The sequence below is a fragment of the Daktulosphaira vitifoliae genome, unplaced genomic scaffold (genome assembly GCF_025091365.1).
Source record: "Daktulosphaira vitifoliae isolate Bord-2020 unplaced genomic scaffold, ASM2509136v1 Scaffold_1, whole genome shotgun sequence".
Classification (NCBI taxonomy): Eukaryota; Metazoa; Arthropoda; class Insecta; order Hemiptera; family Phylloxeridae; genus Daktulosphaira; species Daktulosphaira vitifoliae.
The window spans coordinates 42025767-42046529 of record NW_026099572.1 but is presented as its reverse complement, the minus strand read 5'-3'; the positions used below and the strand labels follow the sequence as shown (position 1 = coordinate 42046529).

At 31.7% G+C, this 20763-nt stretch overlaps 1 protein-coding gene across 1 annotated transcript; it reads left to right on the top strand.

Moving 5' to 3' along the window:
• The first annotated feature begins 4266 nt into the window (after window positions 1–4266).
• LOC126910372 (protein hunchback) lies at window positions 4267–8546 on the top strand. The gene is made up of 2 exons (XM_050692885.1): window positions 4267–4641; window positions 7050–8546. The coding sequence occupies exon 2, from the start codon at window positions 7058–7060 to the stop codon at window positions 8489–8491; it is 1434 nt and encodes a 477-aa protein (XP_050548842.1). The 5' UTR covers window positions 4267–4641; window positions 7050–7057; the 3' UTR covers window positions 8492–8546.
• Window positions 8547–20763: the final 12217 nt, after the last annotated feature.

Genomic DNA, 20763 nt, shown 5'->3' with positions numbered 1-20763 from the left:
GTTATGCTTTGGACCTTTATAATTAATAATGTGTTTTATGTGCCATTAAAATTACACATGAGTTTACCTGCGCGTGTAATACTTCAATATGAAACATTTGCGAATAATGGGAATCCCTAACTACTATAAGTAAACAAATTAACAATATATTGTTATATTAGTAATTTTATACGCGTCAATTAAAAACTTTTGGTGATTTATGAGTTAATTAACAAACGTAATATTTTTTTACATATTTTTAAGAATTTCCACTAATAATGAAAAATGATTCAGAATAAAATTCTCTTCTAAATATTGTGTACGACATTTTACTTCATTCACATAACTACAGTCAGTGATTTTTATAAAAATAAATCATTGGTGAATATCAGAAATATTAATTAAACATTCGTTTTAAATATAAATTTAATTTTACTATTATAAAACTAAACATTTTTTAATATTTGAAAATAAATATTAATTTTTGTAATAGAAAATGTTTAATTTATACAATAAATACAACATATAAGATTATGTGTGTACAAAACAACTTTTAATTTCATTTACAAATATGTGATAAATTATCATATTATAATTATTATTAGTTTTATGTAACTGTAATAGTGAAATAATATTTCAGCACTGAACTTAGACATGATTGATTTAATTATTAATTTTAACACTATGCTTTGAATAGGTTAACGAAATTAGTACATAGACATATTTTAAAATTCAGCTAATTTTCAATAACAATAACAATAATATTAATATAACGGAATGAAAGTAAACCTTCGTTTCATAATACTCAAACGGTATAAAGTATCATCACTTTACATTAGCTTACAATTGAAACCTTAAATCAGTAGTTACAGTTAGTTATATAAATGAATTCGGTATCATCATCAAACAATGGTTGCTTTGGGCTTTAATTTCGTGTGAAAACAGTTATTCGAGGGAAAATAACGTGAGGGTTGATCAAAGGATTAAAATAATACTTATTGAAAGTCTGTTCCCACAGTTTAATATTTTATTTTTATTAAATTTATATTGAAATAAGGGGTTAGTATTGTGTATTGCTTCTATCGATAAATTATAGATTGACACATAATTTACAATTTATCATACGTAGATACATAACAAACCAACATTTTGTAGCTCTGATTTTTGAATTAATATTTTAGTGTGATTTTAAAAATATTAATACAGTAAAACTTCTTTTATTTTACACGCTGCGAACAAACATTTTAACGTTTAAAAGAGGTTTCCGTCGAATAAACTGTCCGTTACATGGAGATTCACCGTAGAAAATATAAGTTCACAATTGGTGAAAACAAACTATGACATATTTTGTACATACATTCTGAAAAAATTTGTTTTCTTAAGTTTAACTTAAAAAAAAAACAATCCAATAAAAATTTACATAATTTTATTGATAATTATAAATTTATAATGATTTTCTATTTAATTACTCAAGAAAGTTTACACTCGCATAAAATCTAAGTAATTATCACTAATGATTGTTTCCAATTGGTTAATAAAAATCAGTACTAGTTGGTCAAATGAAATATTGCCAAAATTCTATAATCGTTTTTACGGGAAAGTACCGGAAATGACATATTTTTAAATAGCTCAATTAATATTTTTATTTATAGGAAGTTACCTAGACTAAATCGATAAAAGATTTCTATAAATTGAAAAAATAATAACATGATTTTTAACAGCGATAAAATGCAGACGGGGTTGTAGTGCTCGTGACATAAATAAGAGATTATTGATAAATTATATATTGTAGTATATTTATCGCACTCTATATTATTGTTCAACATTAAACAGTATGTTTATCAGTGTTCTTACTAAAATATATTAAAATATTTTCTTTACGTCTGGCTCGTGTAATAATGTATTGATTACATAAACTTTTTCTTGTTGTAATGAATTAAAAATAAAAATATAATTTGTCAATAGATAATTTATATTTATACGCATATTTCACAACTTTTTAAAGTTAAGCTTTTAAAAAAATTCAGATATTTTTTCATGGTACAACTTAAACCTCACGTAAAAAGTACTGTTTTAAAAAATTGAAAATATTTTTGCCAACAAGTGATAAATTTATTATTATGACAATTTCTACATGAAAAGGTTTATAAAAAATTATGAAAAACTGTATTATGGTTATAATTTGCATATGAAAGAACTGCAAATACTATTTGTCATTAATAAAACATTTTTTTTTAATTTTCGTATAACAAAGTTATGTTGACCTAACAATTTTTAACTTCCTAAAAAATTATAACTTCGGGGTTTCAATTTATCGAATATATGGCCTCGATCAACATTGTGTCAAAAATTTTCAAAAAAGTTGTTTCAGTAACACATATGCATTGGTATAGTAATAATATTTACTATACTCAATAGTTATACTAACATAATCTATACATGTAATTGAAAGATACAATAAGTCATTGAGCAATTTCCTGAATTTTCCAATCGATGAATTCAACTAAAATTTTTAGTAATATATTATTGAAAATTTTAATTACGTCAAAATAGAAGAAAATAGTAGTAATAAATAAAATAGTAGATCAGCTGCTCAATGCAAAAATGTTTTCTTTTATAAAGATGAAATTTTTTTTATGGGTTAGCCAAAATCATCTAAATGTTTTTCTAATTTCCGGTGATTATCATTTTGGTAGCTTTATAAAACTGTTTTACAAAAACACATTAGAATAAATATTTATTTAGGTAGGCCTTTGATAAGCTTTTGCTTTAATTTTCTTTACTAATGGCGATGGAATGATGTTGTTATGGATGGAGATGAAAACATTTTTTGATAATAAATTTTGTGGGTTCTGTAATCTCAGAGTTTTTTTATTTGTGTTAACTTAATCGGGACATTATTGTATCCTAATGTATACATAAATAACAATTTTCATATTGAGTTTTAAAATATATAACATGCAAATTATACAAAAATGTCAAATATAGTATGTCGATAAGAGGAATCTATGTCCCTAATCCCGTACAATTTAATCATCACTATTTACATAATCGTCTATAAAGAAGTATTCGAAGGGAATAAGTTTACTAGAGTTACAAGAGCAATTTTTTATTTTAAAATAATAAAATTTTACCAATTAAAAACCCTAAAATACAATTTTAATTAAAAAAATATACAGACCTCGGTATATATAAACATTTATTGCGGTTTTTCGATTTTCGCTTATCTTATGAACAAAGCATTAATAATTTCACATAAGTATTCATATTTGCTAAAAAAATTTAACCATTACTATTTGCAGATAGTAATTACACATGTGTAACTAATCAAAGTTATTTATTTTAGTAAAGATTATTTGCATTTAGATATAACGCAAATCACTGATGATCATTAGTTTAGGATTATAACTAAATTTCGTTTTATAGGGTAGATTTGTACACGTTTTCATAAAAAAATTGTAATCTTCCATCTGTACATCGTCTTCTTCGTAATATACTCACATAAGTAAAAATGTTGTGTTTTCCATTATTTTTTCAAATTCTATAAATTTGAACTTGTAATTAATTTTTTTTTTTTTGTAAATTTTTTATTTCATATGGTAATGGAACAATATAAAAACTAAGTAATTAACATTTTTATAAAAATGGGGTTTCCTCCTGCTGCAAAAAGGTCATAAATTTGATTTACGCGGTATTTCTATATGTTTTTTTACTTCTAATCAAAGCGCAATGAAGAACATTGTTAATGTTTTTGGTGAAAAGTGGATTTTAAAACACTTGATTGCGATATCATCATGCCAACCTGGTCATAAGTTGTTCAGCGAGTCGCACTCGTCATTGAATGCTTTCATTTTTTTGAACCTTAAATTACTAAGTGAAATTATCCTGTCGGAATACTATTATTTTGATAATTAATTTTAAATTAAAATCAAGTCGCAAAGTATATGTACAAAGGCCAGTCGGCAGTTTTACCGATAAGCTTTGAAAGAGTAGGCTGTGCTGCGGCGTTTTTATTGACACGGAGCAAAAAACACACCCAATTACTGGGCCGGCCCAATCCTTTCGTCGTGCGTACGATAGATTGCATTATATTGTACACTGGGAGTAAAAAGGAATGAAAAAAATAGGTAGCGACGGCGGTAGAAGGGAAAAAAACTAAAAGAGTTCCGTAGAAAAGCGCACGGCGGTGGGCGTGTATTGTTGGAGGTGGTGGCGGCGGCTAGTTCCGTTGGTGGGGATACGCCGGTCCGTTGGGGTAGGTTAGCTGAGCGACCGCAGCAGATGAACCTGCAATAACCGCCGACGTTAACACACCGGTTCTTGCGCTTCTCGTGGTCGCTTGTAGTGTATCCGTAACACCTCCGATGATCACGTGCTCCTCTCTGTGTGCATGATAATTTGCTATTACATACATATTTTTTATCTATCTTGTCATTAAGTTATACATTTTCGCGTGTTTACAAATACGTATTGTCAAACTCTCGGATATTGATAACGACAATAGTTTTTTTTTCTAAATCAATTTAGTTTTTGTTTTAAAATGTTAATGACATCAAACTGTTTTGCGGCTTACGCGGCTGTGAAAATTTGAAAAAGAGTTTTTCGACATTCAGTGGATGCATAATTGTTGATTTTTTAGCAGTTGAAAAGTATTTATCCAAGGTTAGTTTGATTAATTACTATATCAGTTACAAGTATAAACTTTTTTAATGGCTTAAAATTTTTTTAATATAGAAATAAGTTTTTATTAACGGTACTTAGAGGATGCTACTAATTTTGAATTTTACCCTTATACTTGATAATAAATATTTAATTGTGATTAAAATGTGAAAAAAAAAAATCGCTATAATATATTTATATATTAATATGATAATAATACATTTAAATGTTTATTGTTCATATTAGTTTTTGCAAATGTTATTTTCTATTTTGTAATGTTAATAATTTCTGATCAAAATTTCCCTTGGTCTGAATGAGAACCGGCGTTGATCAATTGGCTACTTTTTCCGATATAGTTAAATTTAGAGTTAAAAAAAAAAATTTCAATAACGCTAAATCATTTCATTGTGTTATTAAACGGTACTTTTTTTATTTCTTTACCGGTTTGTTCATTATCTATTGTAGCCTTTAGAAAGTAAAGTCGATAACATTAATAATAGTATTATTTAATGATTAAACGTTGGCTATCGCGTTTTATTGCATTTTTGTCTGGGATAAAAAAATTTCGTTGTCTACTGTCTTTTTTGCTGGTGTATTTTTAGCTTACATTTTATATGCGTTAAATTGAACGTGGTTTTAGTTACGAGACAAGAGAATATCAGTGATAGGGAAACGCTCATTTTTTGAGCCCACATATAATTGTAAACATTGTAGATTATTAGTCACCCCTTAAAAGTGTGTAGATGATGCGGGGGCAGGATGACAATACCACGATTTACTAGTAGGAATGATTAGGGGTGTATTCAACCGATACCAACTGTTAAAGTCTCTTTTTAACAAGTCATAAACAAGTCGTATTTTATGTTACTATAATTAAAAGTACAGGTACTAGTTAAAAAATTATTTTAATAGCCGTAAACTTACTATCCATGTGTAATATTTTAATACAAATATTTTGTATGTAGTGTACATTAGTAATATACGGTGAAGTGAGCTAGTTATAAATTCATTTTTTCAAATAAATGGCCGATATTTTATTTTGTGCTTTTATTCAATATGATAGCAACACATATAAGAATGAGAATTTTTCATTCTTACCCAATTTGTTTTTATTTACCCCACTTCATCCTAATATTTATAACTTAAATTATATCCATTCTTACAAAATTTAAGACTGTACATTTCCTCCCTTCTATTAAAAGTTTAGTAATGTCTGTGTAATACGAACAAAAATATTATGTTTAAATTTACTTTAGAAAAGTTATTATAAACTACTTACAGGAAACCTCCTTTCAAGGAATACGCTGCGGACCAAACATTTTTCCGTTAAGATGAGGTTTCCGTCCATTTTAGTGTAATTTCAACGTATAAAACACACAATATAATAGCATTTTTCCGTTTAATAGATGGCTCTTTGAAAGAAGGTTTCACTGTATTATGGTTTTTTGTTATAAAAAAGTGTTTTTTCGACAAGTATAAATCGATTTTATTTTTTCTTTGCAATTTTCTTTTAGTAATCATTGGAAGATAGTAATTGGTATTTATATAAATGAAATCGTGTTTTTTGTCCATCAAAAATTCATTTTTTTTAATATTTGATATATTTTATTTAATCTTAATAGTGATTTTGTGAGAACTCTGGTTTTTCTTTCTAAAATAGATGTCGTTAATTTGATCAATTTTCGAAGAAAACCCTCTTTGTCTATTTTCTCTATTAATTTTTTCTCATTCTTTTTCCACCCCAAATGAAAACCATTTTCTTCAAAACCGCACACAATTCCGAGAAAAGAAAAATAAAATGGGCTGCAGCGCAGGCTGGAAAAGTGAAGGGGTGAAAAAAAAGGAAGGAAAAAAGTATATATACGGCGACTGCGGTAGAGGTTCTTTCCATCCCAATCACTCCCTTCTCTTATTCATTAGAAAAAGGGCCCGTGCTTGAAGAGGCATTTATTTTATGGCTTTTTGTTTTGTCCAGGGAACGGGTCGGCCATTTTTCCTACTTTTCCGCTACTCGTCGTCCGCCCATTGCTTTTGCCGCTTGTTCCGACGCGGCGGTGAAAACAAAAATGAAAAACTCGACCCTCGCGGCAAAAACGATTTTTTACCCGCTCGCTCGGCCTTCTTTCACACTGCGCCCCCCGGTCCAATCAATACCGGCAATCATCGCTCCTCTTTTATTCCATGTGCGGCGTCGGTGGCGACGAACCTCGACGACATGCGCCTTAACACCCACCCGGGCTTTTTTCTATTTTTTCTCCCTTACCCTCGTGCGCTTTAAAAATCAATCCCACGTTATAATATATTTCATTTGGGCTCTACCAAGATGTAAAATAATTTACTGCAAAATTTAACCGAATTAGAAGTATATTGTTTTTTTATTTTAATTTTCGATTTTTTTTTTTCCGTTACAGAAACAAAAATGTTTTTGGAAAACGAACATCAACCGATTATGAGTCATTCACCGTACGAGTTGACTCGACCAGCTATGGATCACCATCACCACATCCATCATCACCAAACAGTAGCCGCCGATCAACAAGACGACTCGGAAGGCCGCAGCACGGCCAGTTCCCCGACGTCTAGTTATCGAGACCTATCGGGTTGCGAGGATTTCGACCTAAAAATTCCCAAACCTACCGGTGGACCCGGTTCAACTGGTAATAACAATAAAGAACAAAAACCAAAAAAACACAAATGCAAACACTGCGGTTTGGAGTGCACGGAAAAAGTTCAATACTGGAAACATATTCGCACGCACATCAAACCCGAACAGCTGTTAGAATGTCCAAACTGTGAATTCGCCACGGACTTGAAACACCACTACGAGTACCATTTGCTTAATCACACCGGCGCCAAGCCTTTCACTTGTCCCGACTGCGACTACAAGTGCGTCAGTAAGTCAATGCTCCAATCACATCTCAAGTCTCACTCCAACGTGTTCCAGTTCCAGTGTTATGACTGTGGATATGCTTCAAAGTATATGCACAGTCTGAAACAACATTTGAAAAAACGCGATCATCGGCCGGCTACGCCGCTCAACCCGGACGGCACACCGAACCCAGATATCGTGATCGACGTTGTTGGTAACCGACGTGGTCCCCGACAAAACAAGAAGCACAACAGACACAACCCTTACCAACAGCACCAACCGACGGTAATCCACGCAGAAGACTCTCATCCGTCGCCGTATTCCATGCAACAGTTATTGCAGATTCCGACGACGGGTGCGCCCGTACAGTATCCCATTCCCGAGTCGTTCATGTATTCCATGATCACCAAACGCACCATGGAGATGGTGGATTACCATGCGGAGTACATGGCTATCAAGAATAACAACAACACCACTGCGGTAGACGATAAAATGGACGTTCAATGTCCGACCGAGCTGGCTAAAGTAGAAATGGCCCGTAGCAGCGGTGACAGGACGCCCGAACCGATTACCGACCTGCCTGTTCAAATGATGACCGCCTTAGACATGCAAGGTCCGTTGAACTTGAGCAAAGACTCCATGACGCCACGTGTGGCCGGCAGCAGTAGACGCAAAGGTATTGCTTGTAAGCTGGAGAGGCCGGAGCCACCCAAAGTCATTATGTCTGTCGAGTCCAAGTCTGAGGAACAACAGGAACCCATGTCGCCCGTAATGGAACGCGAGAAGAGCGAACCGATTGCCGACAAAGAAGACGGCACGCATGTGTGCCACCATTGCGACATAATTTTCAAAGAGAGTATCATGTATTCTATGCACATGGGATTCCACAGTTTCAGGGATCCTTTTGCGTGTAATTTATGCGGTGAGATAACGGCCGATAAGTTTTCGTTTTTCGCTCACATCGCTCGCGTGCCACACAGTTAGACTTTTTTAATTGTTTTATAGAGTACAAAATTAAAAATATGTAAAAAACAAAAAAAACACCTACAAATTACTCTTAAGACACATACATATTATTACTATAGTAGAATTTATTGTACAAATAAATTAAATACTCTCCCAAAGATCGCCTTAACCCGTTTAGTAATTTTACTAATATTATGTTTATATTTACTGTGTTGTTTAAATACCTCGGAGTTAAAAAATATTTATTATAAAATTAGTATTCACCTTAAGATTTATATCGACTCTGAAATGTTCAAAACCTTTTTTATGTTAATCGACATTTCAGAGTCGATGTTGAATCTTGTACGTAAAATTAATAATCAGCTTAAAGTGACGTGAAGTACAATTTTTTATATTATTTACGATTTATTTTCAGTTATTTTTTTTTTTTCTACTTGCAATATTTATTTTTGTTTATCTGTTAAAATAAAAAAATTACATTGAATAAATCCATAATTTGATTTTTGATCATTACTAAAATTTTATTTTACGTCATTTTTAGCTCTGTAAACGGGTTAGGATGTTTTATTGTTTTTGAAATCGTTTTTCTGTATACTATTAGTAAAATACAGTTTTTTTTAATTGTATGCACCTACTAAGAACAATGTTCTTAAGGACAATGTAATAACATTGTTTTAATTTAAAGGAAAGCCAAGCCTTCGTGTTCTAAATTCTCTATAAGACATTTTTATTTTCTAGTCTCTTTCCCTTTTATGTGTATATCATCTGTATACACTTTGGGGGGGTATAAAAAAAGTCTATCTCTTTTTTTTTTTTTGACTTTTTATTTAGGTTATATACGTATATATATTGTTTTATTTTAAGTATATCAATTGGTTTGTGTTCGTTGTGATATAACATTGTTGTATGTCAGAATATCGACCGTTACATTAATGAAAATGAAAAAAATTAATTAAGGAGAGGTATACTGTTTTCGCTCTATGCTGTTTTATTTTTTATATGAAGCGGGGGTGTAGTTTTTTGTTTCATTTATTTATCTTAATGTAAATGTTTGAAAATAATACAAGTAAAAAGTATTTATGTATTAATTGTTGGTGCTTGAATTGTATTGTAAATAAAAGTAATAAAAGTTAAATCATGATAATAACAACATCGCCTGGTTTTTAATGGAAGGTCTAGTCAATTTCACTACCCCTCGTCCCTCCATTATACTTTTGAAACTCTCGTGGTTATCTCGTGAATGATTTATTTTCACAAAACGACTAAAAATTATTCTTTTTTTTTTTACTAATAACTATTTGTTGCAAGTCAGGTACTTATTTTTAATTGCTAATATCATTTGAATAACACTAAATAATCCTATGATTATTAGTAAATTAATATTTAAATAATTGTAGTGATTCAAAAACGTCATGTTAATTTTTGTAATTTTTATCCCTCGCTCTTTTACTGTGATTATAAACGAGACTTAATGTGTTTAAATATCAATTCTGTAAATTCGAGTATTAAAAATAATTATAATATTTTTATTCTGTTTTAAGACTTATTGTATTGATCTTTTAATGTTTGTAAAAAGATGATATAGTAATGTATGTAGTAATAATATAACTGATCTCTGTACAGCATAAAGAAAAATGTTTACACTTCACTTGATCTATAATTTTTTCTGAAATATGTAATTTAAACTAAATTTTATGTATATCTATTATATATACTTGTATACATATATTATGTACCTATAAATACTGTGTAAATATTCTAAAAATAGGTGAACTTAATAACTGTTCAGTATACTTTTTTGTTTGTTTTAGATTTCTCTAATTTAGGAAAAATTCTTGTATTTATGTGCCAAAGTTTAACAAAATAATCATATTTATCAATAACATATGTTTTGAAAGGATAATAAACGATATTGTTTACCAATGATAATTCATTTTGTTTTTACTTGAGTATTTTGCGATACCTTATACCTGGTTGAAAAAGTGTAGTTTCTTATCCGGTTTGTACGAGTAAAAGGTGATATGGAGGCACAAAATAAATATATATTTTTTTTTTAATGTGTAGACTGGTGGATCTGACTAAATTTAAAAAATCTGACCTATCCACTCGTATTAAAAATATAAGGTAAAAATATTTTTTAACTATAACAACTATGCCTCTGTTTATTTAAAAGGTATTCAACTTGTCTACCTGCGGTCGCTCCAGTCACTTAAAGATTATACTCGAGAGTTCACCGTTCCGTTAATATATTATTTACTCCTATACAAGAAAAAATAATATAAATCGTGATTTTCGAGTTGAAGGATTTTAAAAGAGTAAATGGGCGTATCACGCTTGCATACACTTCATTCGATTGTTGTGTGAACAATAAAATGTCCCATAATTGTGTTGGCAAAAATAACAACATTTTTGGATATTAAAAATCGTTAAAATGGTTAAAACTTTGATATTTTGTAAAAAACGGAGAGTTTTATTTGCGTGAAAATAGTATAACACAAATCAAATTGAATATTAACGAATGTTATAATGATTAATGAGTATGTGAGACATTAAGGGTCTTCCGCGAATTCTTCAAAAATGTCATTAAAAACGTCAGGGTGTATAATTAAGTAGTAGGTACAGTTAAAAAGTAATAACTGCTACACTGAAATTGCAACACGGAGCAATTTTCCATTGAAAATATGCGTTGGCTATTTTATGTAATGCAGGGGATCTAATGAAGGATAAAATTAATGATTTAAGGGTCGATAACACATCGCACGTTTTTCTTTTGTAAATTTAATTGCGGTAGTCGATTATAGGCAAATATTAGAATTACGATTTGTTTGGTTAAATATCAAATCTCCACCGCTGGGCGTTGTTAGGTATGTATTTATTAATGGTAAAATAATAAAATATCAGTCGTACTTTGTCTCATTAGTAACTTACTACATTTATTGTATCGTTCGGCGCTCCGGGTAATAATTTATTTATCATTGTTATACTTTTGGAAAATTTAAGAAACGACATATTGGTGAGCATGTTTTTTTTTGACATAACACTCCATACTTTTTGGGAAAATCGGAACGCGATTGGCGACGGCAAACGAAATGGGGTGTGATTTTTTTCTCAAGGTAAAAAAATAGCGTTCATAAAAAACGTATCGATGTAACAAAATGGCGTCGCCGGTTCCGGTCGGTAAATGGGTTAAGCGAGGGGAGCAGCGAACTCGTTTTTTTTTTAATGTTAAAAAAACATTGAGCCGTTGAAAATGGCCGTGAGGCGGCCAATAATATTTTGTCTCGTGCTCGTGCGCCGTAAGAACATGTATAAAAAAAAAAGACAAAAAAAAATAAACACATACAAAATCCCCTTACCATTTTCCCCCTTCGTTTTGTTGCGGATGTGCGAGCTCGACAAAAAAAAAATATAATAAAAACCACTTGGCTTGGGGTGGTGAATGGAGCGCGTGCGCCCGTTTCAAAAGCGCGTGTGCCCCGTCTACGCACTTTGTTAACTCTGTGCCACGACCCTCGTCGTTTATAATACACAGAAAACGGTTTTTTTTTTACGCGTTTTCTTTCCGGAATTTGCCGTTGGGGTAGCCGTTTTTTTTTCACTGTGCACACGCGCGCATTTTTTTCTCCCTCGTTTTTTCGTGACACGAGTCTCGTTTCCCCCACGAGTATTTTTTGCCTCGGCATACATCGCTGTAGAGGTCATCGGGAGGTTCAGAAACGGCTTCCCCGCCATAATAGCGAACAATAATAATGTAAACGTGCCACTGATAAGCTTAAAAACTCTGAGAGTACACACACATGTTGTTTTTCGGTGAAAATGTGTCTTTTTAACCTTTCCAACACTCCGACTGCGGCTCGGCTCGGTCTGATTTATGTGATGCGCTCTTAGCCCCTCGGAAACCGGAGCTCCGAGTTCGCCCTTCCGTATAATTTTCTTCTAATTTTGGCGTCGACTCGGTTCATATAATATAATATATGCACGTCGCCTATGTATGTATAATATAATGTGTGAGCTAATTGCCACCATTTTTGGTTTTTTTCTGTTACACCTGCAGACTGACTGCAGTGAAAAATATCCTATTGAGTATTAAAATACGTTATTAATCTTGTTGTTTACATTTTAATCGAGTGTGATCTTAAATTCTATGTGTATAAAACACCTAGAGGTCAATTATTAACAAAAACAGCTAATTAATTTCATTCAACAGCTTATTTTGGGATTCATTTCTATGCTCACGTTTTTCTCGGTAAACTTTTTTTAATAAATCGTAAAATGGAAGTAGTTATGCCTATTTACGAGTAGAGAGAAGTACCAGAAACAGCCATTAAGTTAGAAGCAATTTACTTTCATTAACAACACAGTACAAACTTATTTAAACAATTTAACAACGTTGTCGTAAATTTCAATTTTGAAAGTATTTTTAAATGATTGTCAAAGTTAAACAAAATGTATTTACTAGTTCACACTCGTCCCCGTCGTATTTAAATACATATTACACACCAAAAAAACAGACTTTTACAGCTGATGTTATCAACAATTATTATTAACTTTTTCCTGATAGAAACTACCACTATGTAATGTATTAAGTATTTTCTGACATATTAACAGTACATGAGGGCAATTGTGTACCATAATTAAAATACANACAGACTTTTACAGCTGATGTTATCAACAATTATTATTAACTTTTTCCTGATAAAAACTACCACTATGTAATGTATTAAGTATTTTCTGACATATTAACAGTACATGAGGGCAATTGTGTACCATAATTAAAATACAATACAAGAACATGGTACTTAAATTTATTTTAGTACATTATAAGTAACAGTATCGTGATAAATTGATAGCTAAATTAAATAATTATTAAATTATGATCGTCTCACTGTAGTGGCGTTAAATTATCCTAACAATAAAAATTTATACATAAACACCGTTATGAAGTTATATGAGAGAAATGAGATCACAAATATAAATAATTATAAAATTTTATTGAATATCTCGTCATTTATTTTATATAATTAAGTTATAGTTCATTGTAATGAACCTTTTATAAAATAAATTCATCTTCATAACAGTTCAAAAACCTTTTGGGTTCCAATTATGTTGATTTGTTCCAGTTTTTTAGTTAGATCTTTAAATATATTTACTGTAGTAGACAAAATAGATCGGTTATGCGATTCGTGAGTGCGTCCTTTTTATGAATTTCATTCGATTTGTAATAATTAATCGATTTTTTCTTGTTTTTCGATGAAAAACGCAGGTGCAAGATCCCTTCGTAAAACGATCTCGTCCGGTCAAACGTGTGCGGTGTTGACTGGAGAGTCGAAATACATTTTTATAAACATCTGGACTGCCAAAAAAACCGCATCGAGTCAAAAAATGTCCAGATACTCTTTGTTTTTAAAAACCATTACAGTTATACATGAAAACCCAATTTTTTTATCTTTAACACGTGTATACTATGTACACCAGATGCTTTCCGGAATGAACCCATACACCTATTTGATTCACAAAATAAGTTATCCGATGGTTTCTAAATAAAATAATGTATCTCAGACGTTCGGCAAGTCGCAAAACGATATTAGAGTCTCATTATTATTATTTTTTAACTGTCATTGTGTGTATGTGTCTGTAGATATGCCTACAATGTAGTATTGTGCGTGTGGCCGAATTTAATAACGACGGGCCGCCTGCGACAACGACCTTTTTGTGCGATACGAGTATACGAATCTAGAAAGATACATACGATCAATCAATATTTTGTGGCAAGCAAAAAGGAAAAAAATCAAAAGAGGGGTGTGTGTCGAAGAAAAATAACGTCGAAGGCGACTGACTTCATTAAAAGACGTTTGGGTATTTAAAAAGGGTCGTAAAAAATACATTATACGTTGGGGATTTTTAAAAATATTGTCGCAAACAAATATCCGGCTTTTTGCTTGTCATTGTTGTTCTAGCCCCCGTCCGTCGGGGGAGGATCATGATGATCGTCGAGACGGCAATAATTTTGCCATTTATTATAAATATAATATGCGAATTTTCTTTTGTTGACAAAAAATATTCCATTACTCGACCATGCTGCGAGCGAAGAATTCTAGATTTTTTTAAAAGTTTTATTTTTTCTGCAATCTCAGATAAATGTCAACATTCGATTTGATGTTACACGGTCATAAAACATGTCTAGTGTGTTCGACCTAATTCCCACATTATCCGCGGTCTCGATAATCCCTTTTTTTATACAAATACTCGAATCTGATTTAAAAACCAGAACTAAACCTTTTTTATAGTTAGATTGAGAGATAGAAAGAGAACTCAAAACACATCATTTCGATCCCTTTTGATTCGGTTTAGAATCGGTTTTTAAACATGTTAATACCTTTCTATAGAAAATTTACAACGATGGAGTTTGTCTGGTGAAGACATATGGCACTAAAAACAGCGTGATAAAATTTATTCACAGTTACATTCCTATGTCATTTTTCTGTTAATATGCGTTCTGGTCAACTATTTCTTGTAATAATGCATCATAACTAGTTTGATAAAACAACAGTATTTTGATTGAGCAAGTCACTTTGCTGTTGTTAACATTTTCGATAAACTAGCAAATTGTTAATTGATAGTCAGCCTATGATAAATAAAAATAGACTAAACTCATTTCTCATTTAATTTGCGTTTGTCACAAAATATCAATCGAAATTTAAAAGAGAGTCTGAAGTAAATTTTACAGTTGTTGAACTGTAAAATTGTTTTTCGTCTCGTTACAATGTCACAGACGTGTGGATAAAACATACATTTTGTTTTTATGGCCGTGCATCGATTAGTTTTCGAAGGTCTCCACACACGAGAGAGTGTACAGCAAAACTATCTTCGGGTAAATGGAAAAAAAAAAACAATTTTTTTCACAACCCCCACACCCACCTACTTATCAGAGCGCCGAGAAAATTCGTCCAGGGACACTAATCCTGCGCCGTCGCCGCCGCTCCGGTCCTTTGTAACATACGAACGTACAGAGAGATGAACACTATTATTGTTGTGTTGCGCAATTGGTACGCACAGCACGAAGACCGTTAGGTCCAAATGAAATGCACGCGATTTTGATTATACATTTGGTCGGAAAAAGGACAATAACGGTTTTAGATACTTTTGTCATTATTATGATTTTTTTGTACAATTCCTTTTTCAATTGGGTTTTGCAGTCCGAATTTTTAATAGCAAAAGTAAATCCCCATTGATTGTGTCGCAGTATTTTTCTCACCCGGACAGTTTCCACCGGCGTGCGACACCCCCGCGATATCCATTGGCTACCGCTGCTGCTACTGTTTTTAAACGTATTTCGCCTTGTCATTACTATTGTTGTGTGTGCTGCCAATACCGTAGACTGGAACTCACTCGGCGAGTAAGGGTGCAAGCCGGATAGGGTTGGGATCAATGGTCAATACTGTGTGAAATCTGAGCGAATTCGATAAAAACACCCGTCACCACCGTACATTTAGTGCGAACCTTTTCAACTCGAATGTCGACGATGCCCACATTCGCCATACAGCAGACGTTCAATAAAAAATACCGACCATTTCCGCCGAGATCGTTGAATTCTACTTTTGTGTCAATGCCTGATCGAAAATCTCGGTATTGTGAACTCTGAACACCTTTTTGGTTTTGTTATCAACAAGAATTTTAAGTGAATAAATAACAAATCAAACGATACGTTTCCCCAGATCGGTTAAATTTCAAACAGTTTATTTATTTTGTTTGGATCTCTGTGATCGCCTACCGTTTAGTATATAAGCCGAATACATTTTTATCGTCTACAGTCCATGCATATTTTAATACGGAAACATACTTTGCGTTATTCTTCCTTTAAATACATTTGACCAACATTAATGAACATCAATTTTTACCTCTCGGGAAGAGTTGAATATCTCTTTTCTAATATTTTCAATAATCTTAGGTTTATTCTAAGCCAGTTAGTAAGGTTTGGTTTGGTAAATACTCTTCACGCATGTGCCACCTTTGTTATATGTCCTCATATCAAAATATGTTTAATTTTCTACTCAATGATACGTTGAACATAGGAAAAAACTTCCTGTCGTTATTGCATATTTTGCCTTAAATCTGTCAAAACAATAAAAACTCCTCTCACCATCTCATCTAAAAATAAAATAGGCTGACACACAAGTATTAATCATAATATTAAATCTTAATTGTGCGTTTAAATATGTGAAATTTTGTTACTATGAACCATTTATTTGAAAAACAATTTAAGTCACTAGATTTTGAAGAACGTTTTTTGGAGTGCAACATATTATTTAAGACTTGGGCATCATTTCTAAAAATATTTGAGAAAGTGCACAAAAAAAAAATGTTTCTGAGCCACTTTTAGACAATAAAGTGTACAATTATTGTACACTCAACAATAATTATACCATTTAAATTTATGTGTATAATTTTTGGATAGTAGTTGTTGATTATGTTTTAATAATAACTCATTGTTTTTAGAATCAAAAATAAAAATTTTAAATAATAAAAAAATGTAAATATAATTATATATATTTTAGATTTTCTGATATGAAACTTGCACTTAACACAATCCTATTGAAAGTACTTAGTTTTTATAAATTGGGAAATAACTATTTACTAATGTTGATGATTATTATTAATATTTCAGCTAGTGATAATTTATTTCTTAACAAAATACGACTAACAATTTTTGTATTGTTTTCATTGCACCGGTTACGTGCATTTAGTTATAACTTGCATGGAATTGACCGTCCAAACGTGATTCTTGGAATCGTTTTCTCTTATGAATATAAATAGCAATTATAAGTGTCCGAAATAATTTACTGTGTAAAATGTTTGTTGTTTTTCAAAAATGTATAATAAACTATATCGATTTAAAAATAATTACTGCAATAAAATCTTAAACTACCTTTCATAATTTACAAAAAAATGTCGTTTCATACAATTNAAGGTAACTACCTTTCATAATTTACAAAAAAATGTCGTTTCATACAATTTAAATGAACATTAATGTTTTATTGAAATAACGCTGTCATTTTATGTGTATAGACATAATACGATTTATTTTCGTTTTTTTCGGATCATTTTTTTCATGTATTTGTCATTATCGATATACCCTTTTGTTAATGGTGGGTGGTACACATTTTGAGTTAAATCGAGTTTTACAATTCAATAGGAAATAGATTACACCAAGCGAAAAACCATTATCGATCATTGATCTGAAAAAAAAAACATAATTCTAAAAAGTCTTGACCGGTGTTTTGAATTGTATCCGGAACGAAAAAAGGTGTATAAAGGATATTGAAAACGTCCATGGCTAGTCACGACACAGATCTATAAAAACATAATAGATGGAATTTAACCAATTCTTTTTTTGCCACCATCATCATCATTATCATCATATTTTGCAGGGCCAAAGGTTGTGTCGTATGAGTTTTTTTCGTTGGTCGGTCCAGATATCATTTATTACACACGCGTGCAGACAAGTCTTGTGATTTTTTTTTTTTTTTGCCTCACAGCGACAAAATTCGATTTAAAAACACACTGAGGCACACAAAAGGACGAGTTACAGTCATAATTGAAAAATGGTGCACGACAATTTTTTTCTCGCCTTATACTTGGTGCTGAAACGCCGGTGTTTGTACACTATTCATCACGTTACAGATTAACCGGACCCGAAAATGCGAAACGGCCGTCATCGGCAATCGATTCTTCGACGGCAAATAAATGTCCAACCGGACCTCATGTCGACACGAGTTGGGCGATATTTTTGCGCAATTTTCACAGCCTAACTCATATTATTATTACATTTAGTCCGCAAGGTATACACACACAAACATAAGAGATATGCCGTGCAGGATTCGATACGGTTAAGAGTTGGAGTAGCTGATGGGATGGTCGAGAGAAAGTGCGTGCGCAGGGTGATATTATATTTTTGTTTTCAGAACAATAAGCCAATAAAATTTTTACAATAAACAGCGTGTGCACACCGTACAGAGACTGTGTGCGATGAAAAAAAAAAAATGTTATGCCAACAATAGCGAATGGAATAACAGTATGGAGTAGATTTACAGCCTAGGCTGTGTTTGTGTACAGTAGTCGCAGTAACGGTTGTCCGGATTATCAGAGGAAAACCATTTTTACCCTGGCCAGACTCCCACTGTTTCAAACGACTTTACGGTGTTTTTCCAAGTCTCCAAATAAAAGTTAAATTCTTATAGAGTTCAAGCCACTCAACGCGCCTTGTTATTGTAGTACCAATCGATTTCCTCCCGGTATGGTTTTTTTTTATTAGCTTTTCCGTACAAACTTTCTTGAAGACTATTTTCGAACGTTCTAGTGCTCACTCTAATTATCACCACGATAATTGTTTACACTAAGCTATTTTTACTGACTCAAAGAATATTTTACAAATTTCTTGGTCAATTTAGCTTGACAACCTATACTTGTAATTTTGGTCCTAATCTATTACGCCGAACTGTGTATGTATTGCTAGGTATATGTAGGTAACCAGAAAGAGTTTAATTTAATTCGAATTAAATTAAACTTTTTCTGGTTTTATTAAGAATTCTTAATAAGCTTAATTGTTTGAGGAGTTTATATTTTGACGATGCTTGATTAATCTTTTTCCTTGTTAATTTTACAATAGGCTAAGATTTTAAGTTAAAAAGCTACTTAACAGGTACGGTTATATGTTAGATGTTATCTTGTTTTGTCGGTATGGTTGGATGATCAATGCCCCACAAAACGGGTGGTCCTTCTATGGCGATCTGAATGGCCACTTATTTACAGTCAGTATACACGTGTATTACAGGTGAACCTATCTAATGATTTTTTTGGAATAATAAAAGGCTTTGATTAATATTTTATGTTTGGCAGTGAACGGAAAAATATTGTTATTTTTCGCCAAAACTCACGATACTTATATCACCTAATTAATAGATTAAATAATTTAGTTTTTTACTATAGCAAAAATTGATCGCGTGCTGTACCTTTTTTGATCAGTGTTTACGTTTTTTTTGTTTCGTCTGATACATTATTATAACTTGTAAATTGAACAGCATTTAATTTTTATGTCTTGTAATAAATTATAACAACCAAATTTGAAGGCTATTTTTTTATACATTGGGTATTAAAGTGAACAAAAGTCGACATTTCTATTGATCTGGACTGTACGCCGAGTGTCTAAAAAGATTTATAGCTGCGGATGCATCGATATTTTTTTAACGATTTTTTTTCATAAATGCATATAATTCCATTCAGTAATTCTTCGGTATCGTCGGCGACTTAGACACTCTACGGTTATTTAGGGGTAGATTTAGCAGACACAAAAGGCCCGCAAAAAGTAATATGTCACCCACTACTGACCAGGTTTATAAGGCAACAAAAAAGTAAAAAAAATAAGGAGAGACGGTGTGGTCAAGATGCACCTGGATGGGTTATGGGACATTTGGCGGGCAGCTGTTTTTTGGACCCTTCAAAAATCGACTGCCGCCTCGCCTATATCAATACAGTTACTTTTTTTGCTTTTGTATTTGTCCACTAATAGACACACGAGTGGATCTTACAAATATAAGTTTTTTTCCGTTTAAATATTTGTGTACGGCACGTTCGCTTTTTAGTTCCTTATATTATCCCTAATTCACTTTCCAACCCTCCTTACAATATGTACAGTTATTCCGAAATTCTAAATTCGTATAAATTACATACACTTTGAAACAAATGCGTTTACGCAGCTGTTATGTTCGATCAAGGTGTATTCATAATTTAATACTTTAAATGAGGGGTTACAATCCAAAACGTTCTTTTTTTGTTTTTATCGAATTTGAGTTAAGCATTAATCTTCGTATGGTAATTTGGACACGAACATCGAATGACCTGATTACTTTTTTATTAAACGTACTTTTTCCTATAGAAAAATTTATTTGAAAATAACTATTTTGTGCAAAATGTACCCTTTTAATTTTAGAAAATCGCCTGTCCTGAAAAATTGTATATTTAAAAATAGTACGTTTTGCATTGTGATCTTTCAAGTGTCGCGGTTATAAAAATACTTGCAATATTTATCTCATGAATCCTCCTCAATTGTGTAATATATATTGATGTAATTTTCAAATAGATTCAACTAAAATGCAGGGCTCAATTTTTTTAGATGGAAAGGTACATTCAAACTCACCTTACTAATAACAAAAATTAAACTTTTTTAGATTAAAAATGAAAGGTTTACAGTACATAATATATATACTTTTAGTGTGCTGCCTGAATTTATCTTA

What these genes read in the sequence shown, in the direction of transcription:
- LOC126910372 (XM_050692885.1), top strand. Translation starts at nt 7,058, where the DNA reads ATGTTTTTGGAAAACGAACATCAACCGATTATGAGTCATTCACCGTAC.